The sequence below is a fragment of the Passer domesticus genome, chromosome 8, assembly GCF_036417665.1.
Source record: "Passer domesticus isolate bPasDom1 chromosome 8, bPasDom1.hap1, whole genome shotgun sequence".
Lineage (NCBI taxonomy): Eukaryota > Metazoa > Chordata > Aves > Passeriformes > Passeridae > Passer > Passer domesticus.
In genome coordinates this window covers 10,399,431-10,415,861 of record NC_087481.1, presented here as the reverse complement: position 1 = coordinate 10,415,861, position 16,431 = coordinate 10,399,431, and the positions used below count along the sequence as shown (strand labels likewise).

Here is a 16,431-nt window from a genome sequence, read left to right as displayed (position 1 = left end):
AAAGAGCAAAGTTTCACAATGCTTGGAAAGAACAAAATCCATAAACCACTGCCTTCCCAACAGTAGGCTAAATGTATGTAGCTGCCTCTGTCTAGAATATGTGAAGTTAATGGAAACAGAGGCACTGTCAGGTGTGAAGGGTCAGGTATGGCTGTTCCCTGGTCGTTGCTCCGTGGGGATTGAGCCGGGCCCAGCAGGGCTGGCCTGTTCAGGCTTGGCTTGGGGCTGTCACGAGGCAGCTGCAGGTCTTTCCTCAGGGAGCTGCAGAGTGCCCCTGTCCTCAGGGCTGGGGAAATCAGGGTGCTGAGACAAGAGGGGCACTGAGGGGTTCCCTCCTGGGTAGCGAGTGCTGCTGGTCAGCGCTGTCTGGCAGGGAGCGGGAGCTCTGCGGCCGCAGGAACCTGCCGCTGGCCGTGGCACCTGTGGCCCTGGGGAGCTGGGGCTGCGGGGCAATTGTCAGGTTTAGCCTGGAGCTGTGCCCAGCTGGGGAAGGCTGGGAGCAAGCAAGGAGCCCCAGGAGGCAGAGAGCAGGGAAGTCTGTGCCCCAGTGGCAGTGTGTGCCACAGGAAACCCTGGCTGGGAGCTGGGCTGCAGGCCGCTCCATGGCGGGTGCCTTGCCCGGGCCGCAGGGCCCATGGCCGACCCTCTCCTTGCAGTGACCTTGCAGACGGGCACTGGTGCCCAGCGCCGAGAGGAGCCGCTCCGTGGGCATGGGCAGAAGGACAGAGCCTCTTCAGAGCCACAGCAGGCCTTGCAGGAGGCACTCTCCTTGCTGGGCAGCGATGACTGGTAAGAAAGGCCCCATCACTCGGTGTCCCTCACAGCGTTCGGGTTGGTCAGAAGCGTGTCTCGCTGGTGCCTCTGAGCCCTGAGAGCCCAGAGGGCCAAAGAGCACTGCTGAAACCTCTGCAGAGCAGTGAGAGGATAAAGACTGGAGAGCAGCCTTTACTTGGCCTTGCTCTGCAGCACCACTCCAGCTGCAGCAGGTCCATGCTGTTTCCTGGCTTTGGCAGCTGCTCCATGGAGCTGCAAAGGAAATGTTGAGGGAAGAGAGAAAGCTGTGCAAAGAGATGATTTGCTGGCTGAAGGCAGAAGCAGGATGGCAGCAGTTTTGAGTGTACAGATTTGGGTGCCTTGGGCCACTGGCCCAGTGGGACTGAGTAAGATTTCTCTCTGCTCCCACTGCTGACAGCAAGGGCAGGTGACAGGCTCTCCCTGTCATCTCCTGCATGTGAGTCCCAGAAGCAGCTCCAGGGAGTTCCTCTTTCTGAGCAATGGACTGAGTTGTGCTTTCGAGTCCCTCAGCCTGTCATTACTCCTGAGGGGCTCATGGCAGAAGAGAAGGAAAAAGAAATAAAATCCTCTAGGAATCTTGCACTTTTGGAAGTTAACTTTTTCCTTCTCACTGCTTCCTATGGGCCTGAGATATTTTGTCAGTACTCCCAGTGTGTCCCAAAATTATACACAGGTGCAAGGAGGCCCAGAAGTTACAAGCCTACAAATGTGAGGTAATATTGGATGTCTTTCTGATGGCTTTTTGATCACTCCCTGTTGGATGCTTCATTCACACAGGGGTAAGGCCTCCATTCATATTGGGAGAACCATAAGAAACCTCCAACAGTTCATCTCCTTCTGCAGTGGCCTTTGCTTTGCCCTTTCTCTTCTGCTTTCACTTCCCCATTTCTCTTTGGTGCTCTGTGAGATGCAGAGAGCTTCTGCAGCTGTGGGTGTCCTGATGAGGCTCAGGGGTGCCCGTGGGATCGGTCGCCAGCCCTGTGCTGCAGCCCTGATGCCTCACACTCCTTCCTGGAGCTGAGGGCCTGCACAAAGCAAGTGCTGAGAGATGGAGTTGTTTGCAGCTTTGAAATAACATGTGGCTGTTGTGCAAGTTGTTTTAGGTAGGGGGGTTTTGAGTAAGCCAGAGTTTCAACAGTTCTTGCCCAGGGCTGGAATCTTCTGGGGCATCCTGCTGATTATTTTGGGAATTTGTGAGGTGGGGTGGAGTGGGTGAGACACACAGGCCTAGACTGAAGAGTGGAAACTCAGCTCCAGAGTGCCAGTGCAGACTCTCAGTGCTGAACTGCCTGCTGGGGCAGGCAAAGAAGGAAAATGCCCCAGTAACAGCCCAATGGGACTGTGTCTCAGGGACAGGTACAGGGAACTGAGAAGAAACAGCAGCATGGCCCGGCCTCACAGCTTCTAGGAAGCAGCGGCAGAGGGACTTCATGTGCCAGAGATTTCAGGAAGGCTGTCTTCTTAAACAGCCACGAATGAAGTCTCTGAAAGCCCTCTCTTTGCCTCTTGGATTTGTGCATGCTTTTGACAGCTACAGCATCCTGTGGCAACACATTCCACGATTTCATTAAATACTCCTTGAAAAGCACCTCCCATGGCTTGAGCTGCCGGCCTGGTCATTTCGGAGGGTGCTGCCTACTTCTTGGGCAGAGAGAAAAATCAATCTTTTTGTTACATGCCTTTCAGGGAGCTGAAGGAGAAGGGACTCTTCAACATCAAGCACCTGGCTGAGTCCCATTCAGAAGTCCTGCTGTCCAGACTTCATGACATTTGCTTGGCAGTTACCAGCGAGGTGAGAACATTGTTTTGAATTGTTCCCCATACTTCATACAGGATGTGCAGAGTAGGTATGTGCTTGTTCATCTCCATGTGTGCTCAGGGTGTGCCTCCTTTTCTGGTTTGAAACCTTCTATTTCCTATGTCTGTCAGCTATCTGTAGGATCTGTGTGCACATGTAGCTGTATTTACTGGTAGGTCGGGTATCTGACACTTGTCTGTGAGTGAGGTGCCATTACAATGCAATGTGCAAATGGCAAAATCAAGACACTAATGACGTTATTTGCCAGAGTCCTAATCTCTGCCCAAGCTGTAATTCAACACTGCAAATGAGTCTGTAGATCTGAGCCTGTGTTTTCTGTTTCCTGGCTGAGTGCTTCAGCTGCTGGTGTAGCTTTTCTGAACAGGAGCAATTGACTCTTCTATTTTTATGACTTGTGTCTTTATGATTTGAAAGCAGCCCTTGATTTAATTTTCTAGTGAAAGGGCCTAAAATCATGGCAGTGGACATTTTAGAAGGGTTAGGTAGGAAGCTTTAGTGAATTTTTTTTTTTTTTTTTTTTTTTTTTTTTTGGTTTGCAGTAAGCAGGTCTGAGGTCAGAAATTGGTTCCAGAGTAAGTGCCTTTCAGTGTTTGTATCTTCCTGCTCTTACTGTGCTTTTATGTTCCTCTGGACACAGTGGGATGTGTTGTCATTTCTTGGGATTTCTGCTGAAGGCAACTGGTTTTCTGTTCAAGGTGATTCTTATGTTTCCTATCATGTCTTCCCCAGGTGACCAATCTCCGGTCCAAGGTGTCCTACTCTGCAGTCGTCACTCTGGGAGAGTTCTTTGTGACCTTGAAGAAAGACATGGACTGCAAGGCGGATGAGGTTGCTGCAGTCCTTCTCCAGATGGTGTGGAACTCCCCAGAGTTTGTTCAGAAGGCAGCCTGTCAGAGCCTGGGGATGATGGTAGAGAATGTGACTCCTGCACGAGCAATGGCTGCTCTCATGGACAGGGGAGTCAAGTAGGTTCTTCTTCTTCCAGTGATGTTCTTCAGCGTCTAGTGTGTGGGTGGGGGAAGGGATGAGGGAAAGAATGGGAATGATGGGAGGGAAGGGTCCTGTATCCTGCATCTTCTGGGAACTCAGTGACTTCATTCTCTGATCAACCTCATTTCTTTCCTCTTGTCACCTATTTCTGCCCTCCTGCAGCCTATTAGTTCTCAGAATCACAGAACTGTAGAATATGGCCAGTTGGAAGGGGCCCTTCAGGATCATCAGGATCATTGCACAGAGCAGCCCAATGCTAACTTTGTGTTTATCTGAGGACAGAACATTCTGCAGGTGTCTGCAGCTGCAGGGAGAAGCCAGGCCCCCTTCCCCCAGCAAGGACAGGGAGCAGGCTCTGGCCAAGGCCTGTGCTGCTGCTGCTCCTTCTCCCCGTGCCCCAGGGTTTGCTCTCTCCTTCCCAGGAGCTGCCATGCCCAGGTGCGGAAGTGTGCGGCCCAACTCCTCCTGTCCTTGATGCAGAAATTGGGAGTCACGAAGCTGGCAGGCACAGCCAGGGCTGAGAGGCTGGCACAGGTGGCAGGGACGCTTGCTCAGGACTGTCACCAGGACACAAGGTAATGATCTTCATTTCACTTCCTGAAACAGGAAAACCGTTTTGTGTTTGGCTTTAAAGGTAAAACCAGAAAAGAGTGGAAACTCAAGGAAATAATAAGTGACCTCACTGTGTGGATAAGGGTCATAGAATCACAGAATATGCCCAGTTAGAAGGCACCTATCAGGGTCATCCAGTCCAGCTCCCAGCCATGTCCTGGTTTAGGGCAAGTTTGGGAGATAACCCCCAGAGGGGCTTCTCTACAAAAGCAGATTCAATTGCCCTCCCCCCTGCAACCGGTTCAGGAGAAAATATCTCCTTGGAGAAAAAGTGGAAAGAAACCTGTTTATTAAACAATAGAACCCAAACAATATTAAACAATAAAATCTCTCACTGCTCCAAAAAAAGGGCAAATTCAGAACAGTCCTCTCCCCGGGTTGCAGCTCGGCTCACTCAGTCTCTGATCAGTCTCTGGTGCTGGAAACACCACGGCCCAGGCCCGGCCAGGGGGGGCACAGGTGGAGCTGCCGGTGCTCTTCTGGGTGTTCAGTCCAGAGCAGGCTTGAACAGGTCCAAGAAAAAGGAAAAAAAATCACAGTCCAGGGAACTTCTTTGCCTCAGCTAGCTAAAACTAACTAAAAGCAAAAAAACCCCCAAAAAACGGAAAAAGGAGCTCTGTCCTGCTGTCTGTCCATCCACAGACAACACAGTCCAGGAGCAGGAATGTGGAGGAGTGAGAGCAGTCTGAAAACAAACTGCGCGCTTCTTGCCTCCCCTCTTCACTGTCTGGAAGAGAGTCTTAAAGGTGTAAAACTTATTATTCAGTATAAACAGAACAAGACGACTGGGGATAAAAGCGTCATATAGTCAACCCAGGACAGCAGGGCACCCCAAGAGTCGCTCCGTGTGCCTGAGAGCATTGTCCAAATGCTTCTCGAGTTCAGTCAGACTTGGTGCTGTGACCACTGCTCTGGAATGCCTGGGGAAATGACTGTACTGCGTAACCTGAGGCTGGCCAGCAAGGAGCATTGTCAGCTTCCTGTGACTTGAAGGATTCTTTACTGAGATCAAAAGAGCTCAGATTAGCCAGTCCAACAGTTTTGATTTGCCTTAGGTGCAAAGCACAAAGCCAAAGTGTTGGCTAATATTCATCACTGAAGGATCCCAAACATCTGTTTCTCATTAACTTAAGACATTCCTAGAAATATTTCAGAGGTCTTTAGACAATGTATTCACTCTTTCTAAAACCCCTTCTGCAGATTTCTAGAATGCTGTTATCTGTGGTTCAACAACCTCCAAATTTCTTCTTGAAGAAAACTGTGGTTTCCTGGTGGCAAAATCAACCCAAACCACCAAAATCACCTTACTTTGATGATGAAATTCCCATTAATAGCTGCCAAGATCACCAGAGAAACTAGCTACCCCTGTGCATACATATAGTATAGAATAAGCAACAGGATGCAGGAGGTGTTTTGTCTCAGCTTCCCTGCCAGTTAAAGAAGGGCAAATTTTTGTGCAATGGCAGCAAGACACTGCTAATAGGCTCTGACAACAAAGCAGGTGTGTTTTTCTTATTCCCTGGGAACACCCACAGTGTCAGAGTGAAATGGTATTTTTCTGTGACCCCACATTCTCCTCTTGCCTCTTGTGTTCAGCTGACAGCACTGTGCAGTGTCAAGTGGAGGTAAATCTCCCTCTTTGCTGAGTAGGTAATGCTTTCTCATGCAAGAGTTGCACCTGATGAGTTTAAGGTGTCAGCCTCTTCTGTTAACACTCTCCCTTTCTTCACTGTTGTTTCCTTCCTGCCTGCCTTCCTTTCTGCCTCCCTCCCTTCCTGTCTTCCTTTCTCCTGCCCTTCCTTCTATCCTTCCTCAGGCATTATGGACAGGAGATGGTGAAGATGTTGCTGAGCCATCAAAAATTTAAAATGCTTCTGGAACAATCTCTCTCCACGCGTGATCTGGAAGATATTCTGACAATAATTAAGAAGAAAGTAAGTGCTTGACAGGAGAAATGTCTCCTTTGTGCTAGTATTGCCACTGCTTACATTAGGTCAAGCATACCCAATGTGTCTTTATCTCATTTCTCTTCTGCTGAATCATTTTGCTCCTGGGAATGAGCTGTTAATCCTCAGTGTCATCATCTGCAGGCCACAAAGGAACTGCTATTATTAGGGAATAAGTGGGGTTTTGAATACTTTGAATATGGGTCACAAAGAGGAAAGGAAAGAGGAGAAAATGGGTTTACCTTTAAGAGTAAGCCCCCACCACGTTCTCCCTGCTCTGCCCCCAGTAAAGCAATTAATTGAGAATTGAACATAACAGAGTCTGAAGATAACAGTCTTCGCAAAAGACACGGAAGCAGTAGTACCAAGAAAACTTCCAAATATACAAAAGATGTCCAAGTCAATCCTAGTTACTACAATTACTGTCTGTCTTTTGGGAATACTGCCCTGCTGTCAAGCCCTGTGGAGCTGGAAGAAGCTTGGTGAATTCAGCAGCATCCAGTGAAAAATCCTTTGTTTGTTAGGAGGGGGATTTAATTTATTTTATCAACATTATAGAAGGGAGTGTGCCTTTGTGCAGGCACAGGGAGAGTGAGTGTTGAACCAAATCAACTTCCAACACAATGGGCCAACCCCCAAAGAGCCCAACTTTTTCTGCTGCTTCCTTTAAGACCACTCATTGCCTACCAGTTTGCATTATTCCCATTTATGCTCAGGGCTAATGAATTTGGGATTTTAGACTGCTGCTTAGTGTGGTAGCACCCATAACCTGCCTTGGGCTATTGAAAACAAAGAGTTGGCATCACTGAATCTCTCTGGTCTGTTTATTTCTGTAAGTTAGGAAATGTTTCCCTAGGCCTTGGTAGCACTGATTCTGGTTCTAAGTTGTGTTTTAAACAGGAATTTCCTGTTTTATATCCTAAAGATTGATGGGGTTTCTTTATGTCTCTCTAGGGGATGGAAAACCAGAAGGGTGAACGCCCATCTGTCAAGGAGCCGCTGGAGAAGAGTAACGATGGCTCCAAGAAGCCCCAGGCCACATTGCCTTCTAGCAAACAGTACTGAGCACTTTTGTCAGATGTGACAAAGCCCATGACAAGCTTCACATGCCTCTTCCTCAGGCAAATCTTTCTGGCAGAGATGACCAGTGCCAGAGATTGTATCCTTTCCCTACAAATTCTCTAGGATAAAAAATGTCTACTTCTGCATTACGCTGAACACAACTTCTCTGGAGGGCTTTCCACAAAAAATGGGGAGACAAAAAGACATCCATTGGTGGCAGCTCAGATGATCCAGTGCAGTGGCAAGGGCAGGGTTGTGGAGGCTAGGAGAGGTCCACTTTGCTGCTGCCTGACTTGGGAAAAGTAAATTGAACTAGAGTGGTTTTTTATTTAATCTGAGTGGAGTCTTTTTCAGATGGGTGTTTTGATGAGGAGTCCCAGACTAGAAGCAAGGTGCCATTCCACAAAGATGCAGGTCTCATCCATGTGATTTGGCCTGGCTGAATCATGGCTTTCTTACCCTCAGACAGTACCAAGTTTGAGTAGGAAGTAGCAAGGCAATTCCTTTGCAGCTTTGGTCAACAGGTGTCTCAAGGTGGACTTTTTGTCTTGATATTCCTGTCCTTCGTATATGTTGCTTGATGGAAAGCGTGTTTGGTTTATTTCCCCCTGTGCTGCAATCAGCATTTAAGACAGGAATTTGGTCCTTGCTGTCTTGCCGGGGTCGGCTGTTGCTTGTCTCTGCCCCAGCACGGGAAAAAGTGGTTCTGGGTAGGCCGCGCTCTCGAAGAAGGAGTCTGGACTCTTGCTTTAGGTCTTCAGTTGAGTTTATCATTTCTTATCTACAAAGATTTTCTGTCTGTCCAGCCGAGGTCTGATCAGCAAGACAGCCAAAGGCACTCTCTCCCGCCCACGAGGCGGTTGTCTCTTTTATACTGAAAATTACGTATTCGATATTTACCTTTACTTCCCAATACTTTCCGCCCTTGTTGGCAAGTGTACTCTTTCTATGAACCAATCCACACATGCCAACATCATCCTGAACATGGATGCCAAGGAGAAGAAAGAAGAAGGACAGGGCACGCCCAAATTCCTCCATCTTGGGACTCCTGATCCATGCACAGAATTCTAGACCCCCCTGTACAATACATAAAACCCCCCTGTACAGTGCATTCTAACTTAAGTTCTAACAAGTGAATAACATCCCCTCACCATTCAGACCTGAAATTCTCTCATCTCCTCACCTTCAGGTGTCATTTCTTTAAAAGGATCAAAGTCAAGCCACCAGGTACTTTTGGCAACATTCCAGGGCCTCCGAGCCCCCCAAGGGTTGTCTCGGTAGCTCTGGACATCTGGAGTGATGTACTGAGCTCCCACACTGTCTCTTCATGCCAGTGGCAGAGCTACCTATGGTCCTCTGATAACAGAGGGGATTTATTTAGCTCTGTCATGCTCAGCAGTGGCAGGAACATGACCACGTGCCTCAGTAGCATGGCTCTAGCATCTTTCCATGCTTGTGGAAGAGACAGGTTGATCCAGGAGAATTGTTCCCTGTGGGGTTGTTGAGCTGTGCATCTAGTCTCTAGGGAAGCAAACAAAATGTGAGCGTAGTTCTGGGATGTCTGGCTTCTGGTTTTATCTCTGTTACTGATTTTCTGGATCCTTCAGATATGCCCCTGTTCATCTGTTCAGATGCATCTGAGCTGCTTTTGCAGATTGTCATGCCTGGTTGTAGAGACACTTCTCCAGAGTGATGAGTTTCCTTATTATAAGGCACACACATCCCATATGAAGAGGCATTTAAACTTGGAAGTAGTGTCTCTCTTTCCCCACAAAGCAATGTAACCTGTGTGCCTTGGAAGCCATCTGAAGATAGATCAGATGCATCTCATCCTTGGTTTTCCTGAGTGAGCACTGGGAGAATGTTCCTTGCAGATTGTCTCCCATAATGATAGTCACAAGGTCCATGTTGTTCTTCTGAGCCTCATGATTTTCTAGCTTGAAATAACATCATGAGGAAAGCTCCTCAAGCTGTTTTGCTCACAATTAACTGAAGGCATTGTCACCAACAGGTCCTAATTTGGATTTATTTTCCAGGGTGAAACCTACCTCTGGTGGACGCCTCGTACACCGTGCCAAAGCCCAGGTCACGCTGCCTGCAGCTGTGGAAGAAACGGAGCCGCTCCAGAAGCTTTACCATCTCCTGGAGGCCAAGGGGTTTCAGACACGCATGGAAGGAGTGGCACTCCTCCTAGACCTGTGCAAAACCAGCCCCCAGCTCATCTCCACTAACATTGTCCAAGTATGTAGGGTGTCTTCATTGTCCCTTTCCTTTAGGTCCTTTCCTAAGGCTGCAGAAGTAAAGTTAATTCAGTGAGTCTTGGCACTCCATCCTGGCTGTTTGGGACAGTCTGGTCCCTCTTACCCAGACAAATTTATACCAGGTTCAGGCTTCAGGACAAGTTTTTTTAGTCCAGCTCTATTTGTCTGGCAGGTGCCCATTGATGATGTTCATCAGATGATGGCAGCATTTTCTGCTGCTGTAATTGCTGCTGTCTCCTACTGCTAGTTGGGTTAAGTGAAGGGAATCCAGCCACTGAAACCATGGCTGTTGTTCTCTAGAGAAATGATGCATTTGCACGGGGAAGAGAAGTATTAGGCTGGGTTGGTTTAAAGCCAGTTTTTTCCACTTTTTTCCAACTCATTTCCACTTGTCCCTATTCCTCTTGGTAAAGACAGTGCTCACCCTTCTTGGGGGGCCTTTTGTTCTCTTTGGAAAGGAAGAAAACAGCTAAGGACAGATCCATCCTTTCTCCTCCCAGTAGCTGCTTTTTCCCTTTTTCCAGAATATGGTGCCTGATGCTGTGGCTGTCAAGGGACTGAACCTGCTCTAAGGAGAGCTGTACAGCACATTTCATTTCAGAAGTCTCCCTCTTAGTTAGAGAAATGATCTGGATCCTGGAAGAGTTGATCAGAGCCCTGCCCTTCTCCAGACACAGGTTTTGAGACAGACAAAATCAAACTTAGATCTTCTCCAGCCATAGTTTTGCCAAAATCATAGCTGCCCTCAGTACTTGAGGCAACTGTATAGAAAAATGGGCATTGTAAATATCTGCTTACATACTTGCAAAGCAAAGGTAGCCTTTTGCATTAACAAATGGAATTGATTTAATGATTTCTAGATGGAGAGAAATACATTAGAACTAATCTGTCCCCAACCAAACCTCTTAAAAACAGAAGAAAATCTTTCAAGCAGCATGAGGTTGCGCTACCATTCCAGTGAGTGGCCCACAGGAAAAGAGTGCAATTGTGCAAGCAAGTGCTGACCTGAGAGAGAGGATCACTTTCATCTCTTACATTGCTGAGTGCTATATCCACTCTTCAAACAGACATTCTAATCCAGCTTTCATGTTGCTTGTTCTCTTCAGAGATTTTTGATTATTTTGTCCTGAGAATATCTGACAGCCACAAGAAAGTGAGGCAGAAGGCGCTGGATGTGCTGGCTGAAATCATCGGCCTCCTGGAAGATGCCCTGAACCCAGTGATGATCCCTTTGGTGCAGGGAATAACAAAGAACCTGAACTCAAAGGATCCCGGGGTTCATGCCGCAGCTGTGAACGCACTGGAAGAATCCATTGCTCATCTGGGTAAGGCTGAGCCCTGGCATGGACTCTCCTCTCCTGTGCCTCTGTCTCTCCCACACAAGAGAACGCTGAGTGCCTTGGTAGCTGCTGTTGTCTGTGGAAGGCTCCAGCTGGCAGCCACCAGAAGCTGTGCAGGTGCAGTCCTTATGCACCAGTCCCCAGCAGGCTGGAATGTGCAGCAGCATTGCCCAACAGTCCCAGCAGCCCTTGGCTCTGTGCTGCAGGTCTGAAGAGCAAGTCCTGGACTACAATTTTGCTACAAATCAGAGGGAAAGGGGTTTTGCAGTTTTCTTGGTCCCCATTTGAATTCCCAAATGAACAGCTTTTGCTGTTGGCATGCGGGGACACTGGCCCATCAGAGCTTCTGCAGAGCAGCCACCTGGAAGGCTCTACATTATAGGCATTAGCTGCCTATGTTCTACCTTTCTTCTTTCTCTTCTTTTTTCAAAGGGGAACTTATGATTCACCAAGTTAATTTCTTTGTAACAAGCAAGTCTAAATCCAGCTGCAACGATGCCTTGTTCTACATGTTGTTTTGTGTGGAGCAAGATGACAATAGCAAAGAACTACATAGGCAAGGGTTACTCTAAATTCCTTTGCCACATAGACTTATGTCAGCTCTGAAAATGCCTGAAAAATGGAGTGTTGAGGAGGCAGATCTTCAAGGGGAGTTTCCACTTTCTCCACCTCAGCTGCTCTGTGAAGTCCTGAACTGCCTGACTCAGTGCCTTTCTGTGTGCCAAGGATGGGCTTCTTCCTTTTTGCTCTGGGATGCAAAACCTTTCCACTGCTTCTTACATGTGACTGAACTCCTCTTGAGGTCCCTGATGTGAAATGCTTTAACATAGCTCCTGGTACAGGAGATGAGTTGGGATTTGCAAATATGAAAGGAGAGCTTTTCTTTTGGAATTTTAAACCCTGCCAAGTAGGCAGGAAGGAAAGTCAATAACGATTCAGAAATCAGCAGAAATTTACTTTCTTTGATAAAATGGGGTTGCCCCTGCCCTTTCCCTCCCCACTCTCCTTTCTCCTATGACCTCAGACAAGTGAGCAGAAACATGTGTTTCACTTATAGATAAAGTATCACTGCTGAAAGAGTTCAGCCACTAATGGAGTCATCTGAGTGGCCAAGCTCTGCTGGATGTCACCGGGAGTATCGCAGGTATGGCCTCCCCTTCTAAGCCAAGAGGTCTCCGAGGGAGTATTTACAGGGAATGCCTGTGAGCAGACAGCAGAGTAGCTCCTCCACACCAGGAGGTGCTGAGCTTGTCCCTCCTGCCCAGCAGCCAAGGCAGGTGTATTTGGCAGATTTCCCTGGCTGCTGCAGAGCTGTGCAGCACCTGAGATGGGGCAGCGCTCGGCCTCAGGGCTGAGCCCTCACTGGGGCATCTCAGAACCCAGCTGCAGGAAAGGGAGGGGCTCAAATACCCCAGCTGGCTCCTCTCTTGGGAGCTCAGAGACATCTGTGATCCTTTAGGGAAAATGGTGGCAAACGCTGTTTCAGGGAATCGGTTTGTTTTGTTCTCACAGAATTCTTGTTTTTCTCTTGGGAAGTTTTGAGGCTGAACCGTGCAGAGCCTGGGGGTCCCAGCTTAGGTCAAAACTCAACACACGTCTTAGAGGCACGGATTTAGTGCAAGGCAGCCTTTGGGGGCACAGGGGCAGAAGCAGAGTGCTGGGCTCCCTGCCTGTGCTGAAATCGAAGTGGCATTGGAGTGAGCATTTCAGGGTGTGCAAACAGTGTCTGCCTGTGTCAGCGCTGTCCCAAATGCTGCAAATGCAGCTGTTAATGGATTCCTCAGAGGAGCTTGCTATGTCAGCAGTAGCCAAAGAATGGAAAAATTATAATCTCAATATATAGCAGAGAAGACAATTGTTAGCCTTGCTTAAGCTGCGGCTAAATCCACTGCTAATTATGCCAGCATCTTTAAATGCTAGGTGTCATAACTTTGTGTCTTCATTAGGAATCTCAAAAGGGCATGTTCAGTGATTAGGAATGTCAAAGGCCCATTATAGAGCATTTGAATAAAGTAGATCTCCAGCAACAGGGAATTTAGTTTTGCAGTTCTTTTGATCTCTTTTTCAAATAAAGGAATTAAGCATAAATTAGGACTACTTTAGAAAGAGCAGATGTTCTCTCTGAGATTTAGTAGGAACAGACAGCTGTTCCTCACCTTCAATAGTCACCAATGTCTTTAATTACATTTAAACTCAAATGAACTCCCATTTAGAAAGGGGTACCATAACCCTTTCCCTGCTTAGCAGAATTGGTTTGGGGTCTTTCAGGAGCTGTTTCAATGTTGAATTGTTGCATTAAGGTGCTGGTGGATTAACAGCATAGAGAAAATGAAGTCTCTTCCAGCACAGGATAATAAATGGCTATTACATAACATTTTGCCTGATCAGAAAATAAGAATGGTCTCCAGACCACTTCAGGTTTTGATGTCCCAGCCAAATTTGCCATGCAGGAAGCCTGTTGGTAGTAAATTTTTGTCTGTGTTTGATATGGTTCAGTTCAGAAAATGAGCAGAGTGCAAATTTCAGAAACAATGTGAGAAAACACTTGTGTTTTGGTTAAATTTCCATCCGCTGTGCAGCATTTTTCTCCCGCTATGCCCTATTTCAGTGGACATTATAAGAAAAAATGGCATTAACACTGGGAGTGGAAATGCCATTAAAATGTGGAGATGTCCAAATGCCACGGCAATGGGGTCTGGGTAATTCTCTAAGACACCCTGAGGTTTGAAACAGCATTTTGTTGGAAGCCTCAAAAGCATTCTGCCAAAGACACCAGCTAGTCACTGGTGTTTCTCATCCAGCTGTCAGGCAGCACCCATCTCTGGTGGGCTGGAGTTTTGAACTGGGTTCTAATGCTGCCCTTTGCTGTGCACCACTGAGCAAAGGGGAGAGCCAGGTTAGACTTCTGGCCCTTGACATCAAAGTTACAGAAATTGAATCATCCCTCTTATTAGAAATCTCTCAATTGCCTCTCTAGGGTGCATTTCCAAATCTTCAGTGTGGGTTTAGACAACTTCTTAATGGAAATAAAAAGCAATTTGACATTTCAGTCATTGTTCTTGCAGGAACAGATTGTTAAATGCTTTAGGAAAGGTACAAAGTCTGCCACAGGGACAAGGCTCTGGTTGGAGAAAGTCCTGAGGGGTTGGTGGTTCTGTTTCCAGGATGATCAGCTGCATTGCCCGTTTCTGGGTCATGGGGCTCTGTGTGCTGTTTCACTGACCTCAGCCAGAGAGGCTCCCAAGAAGCACAAGCAGAGGCAGATCCCTGTTGGCATTGAGGCTGGTGGGTAAGGAGCTGTGTCTCTCTCCCGGCAGTGCTTGTGGAGTGGGTTCATGCCAGGAGCCCTGCAGTGGTCCAGCGCTGCGCCCTGCCCGTGCTCTGGTCCTGCCTGGAGAACAAGGCGCTGCCTGTGCGAAGCGCCAGCGTCCGCACTGTGCTCACCAAGCTGGCCTGTGCCCTCTGCCAGGTGATGGGCACCCAGCTGAGGAAGTGTGCTGCCAGCAAGCCTCCCCACGTGCAGGAAAACCTCAACAGCCTTTTGGGCTGGTGAAGCCATCATGTTCTCCAGAAAGCTGACCAAGAGCTGAGTTGGACACCTCTGGATGTGACTTCTTAGCTGTGCCAAAAATGACAAAAGACTAAGGAAGGGCGTGCATCTGCCCCTGCTCTCTCCATCGCCCTTCCTAGTCATGGTGAGTGGGGCCTGAAGCAACTCCAGACCGAGGACAAGGTTAAGGCCAAGCTTGGCTCAGCCTCACACAGAGGTGAGGTGGGAGCTGGGCCGCTCTCTGCTGGGAGGAAGGGTCTTGTGGCAGCCCAGCCAGGCTGTGCACATTGCCAGGGAACAGCTGTGCCCTGCATGTGGCCCTGCAATGAGCTGTGCTGCTGCCAGTGCCCCGTGCAGCTGGAGGGCTGCTCAGCTGTGGGGCAGGGAGAGGAGCAGGAGGGTGCATGTGCAGCTGAGCCATTGCTGGAGAGCACAGGGCTCAGGGCTCCCTGCTGTCCCAGGGCAGCCCAGAGGCCAGGCTGTTTCTGTGGCACCCCGGTGGAAGTGGGGCAGTGTTTTGCACCCTGGCCTGCCTCAAGTGTCTGCCAGCAGGACCATGTTTCCCTGTGCAGCTATTGGAAATAATGTCCCATAAAAGATCTTGGCAGGAAATATGTCCCATGAAATATGGTGCTTTGGCTGTGTTAGGTTTGCATTGTGGCCTCTGCTGTCTCCACTTTGCAGATCTGACTGCCTACACTCTTACCAACAGGTTTTCTGGGCTGACTTCCCATTATCTCCTACCCTCACATTCAGAAGAGCTCTCTTTCCTCCAAGCTCAGGAAGAAGCTGCCGCCTGCATGAAGAGTATTTCAAGAATAGGATTTATGCATTAGTCTTCATAGTTAGAGATGTACATATGTTCTGATCTTTAAATGTAGTTTTGAATAAATGTGTTTTGATTGTATCTTTAAATTTTGATGACATATTTTTAATTCTATATATTTTATTTTGATGTTTTTGAAAAAGGTAAATAAATAAATAAAATTTAAATAAACCAGGAGGAGAATGTGTGACCAGGACCTGCTAGCCCAGAGGTTATGGGAGTGCAGCTCACTCCATGTGCCAGTGTCTCACCACATCTTTTCCTCACTGGGCTGCTCCTCTTCCTCTTTTGCCATGTTTCCTTTCTGTCATTTGTGCTACTGTTTTTAGATTGCCATTACAACAGCACCACCTCTTCACATGTTTGGGGGACAATGGAACCAAAAGATCCTGTATGGTCAAAAGTTTTCTACCTGGATGTGTTCTGTGCTCTCAGAAGGCCTGAGCAAAGAAATCAAAGGAAGTGTGCCCAAATGCCAAAGCTTTGCTCCTTTGCAATCTCACACAGATCTGGCTCACAGATGACTTCAGGCACAATTTCATAGGTAAGAAGAGGATGTGTATTTCACTGGGAAAAGATGCCCTGCTTTGGAATAGTTGTCTGTATGTAGATTTACCCAGGACAGCAGTTCAACAGTGTCTTTTGCAACTTGCTTGCCAAGGGATGAGTGGGCTGTGAGGCCAATAACAAGGGACAAGGGTTCCTCAAATCTATTGCCACTGCAGCCTGGGTGCCCTTCTGCCCAGGGCTATGGGATCATTTGTTCCCATGGACCAGTGCTTGCCAGGGTAATGAATTCCTGCATAGCTGGAATAAGCAATTCTAGATTCCACTCCAGCTCTTGGTGGGCTGCATGATCATTGACAATGCTGCCTTTCCAGAAATTATTCTACAGTTTCCTTTCATAGTCATTTGAAGATTTAAACTTCACATTTCAATTTGTTTTGCCTTAGGGAAAAATACTTCTGGGCCCAGTGCAAACTGTAACCTTTTAACAGCAAAGTCCTCATGGCTGCCAGCTTCTGATGTTCTAGAAGAAACTGCATGTGAATGTGTTAATTGAGTTTTCTGAAGGAAAACTCTGTCTGACTCTGTGTCACGTGGCTGCATGTGTTGGCATAGCTATGGGTCTAGTCCTGGCCTAGTAAAGCCCAGGCAGGCTGGCATGTTGCAGGGAAAACAAGTCCACAAGCTTATGGGGTTGCCATCACCAGCAGAGCAGATGTGTCC

At 47.9% G+C, this 16,431-nt stretch overlaps 1 protein-coding gene and 1 pseudogene across 1 annotated transcript; one reads left to right on the top strand and one right to left on the bottom strand.

Annotated features, from left to right (window-relative positions):
• Window positions 1–16,431, bottom strand: part of LOC135305589 (zinc finger protein 850-like) — a 652,086-nt pseudogene that overhangs the window by 470,269 nt on the left and 165,386 nt on the right.
• Window positions 5,927–10,696, top strand: LOC135306100 (TOG array regulator of axonemal microtubules protein 2-like). The gene is made up of 4 exons (XM_064429646.1): window positions 5,927–6,150; window positions 7,117–7,220; window positions 9,261–9,465; window positions 10,592–10,696. Exons 1-4 carry the CDS (start codon window positions 6,049–6,051, stop codon window positions 10,613–10,615), a joined length of 435 nt encoding a protein of 144 aa, XP_064285716.1. The 5' UTR covers window positions 5,927–6,048; the 3' UTR covers window positions 10,616–10,696.

Bases quoted from the DNA above. Each gene is read 5' to 3' on its own strand.
- LOC135306100 (XM_064429646.1), top strand. From the start codon at position 6,049: ATGGTGAAGATGTTGCTGAGCCATCAAAAATTTAAAATGCTTCTGGAA. The intron at 6,151-7,116 runs GTAAGTGCTTGA...ATGTCTCTCTAG, and splicing joins TGACAATAATTAAGAAGAAA to GGGATGGAAAACCAGAAGGG. The intron at 9,466-10,591 runs GTATGTAGGGTG...TGTTCTCTTCAG, and splicing joins TCTCCACTAACATTGTCCAA to AGATTTTTGATTATTTTGTC.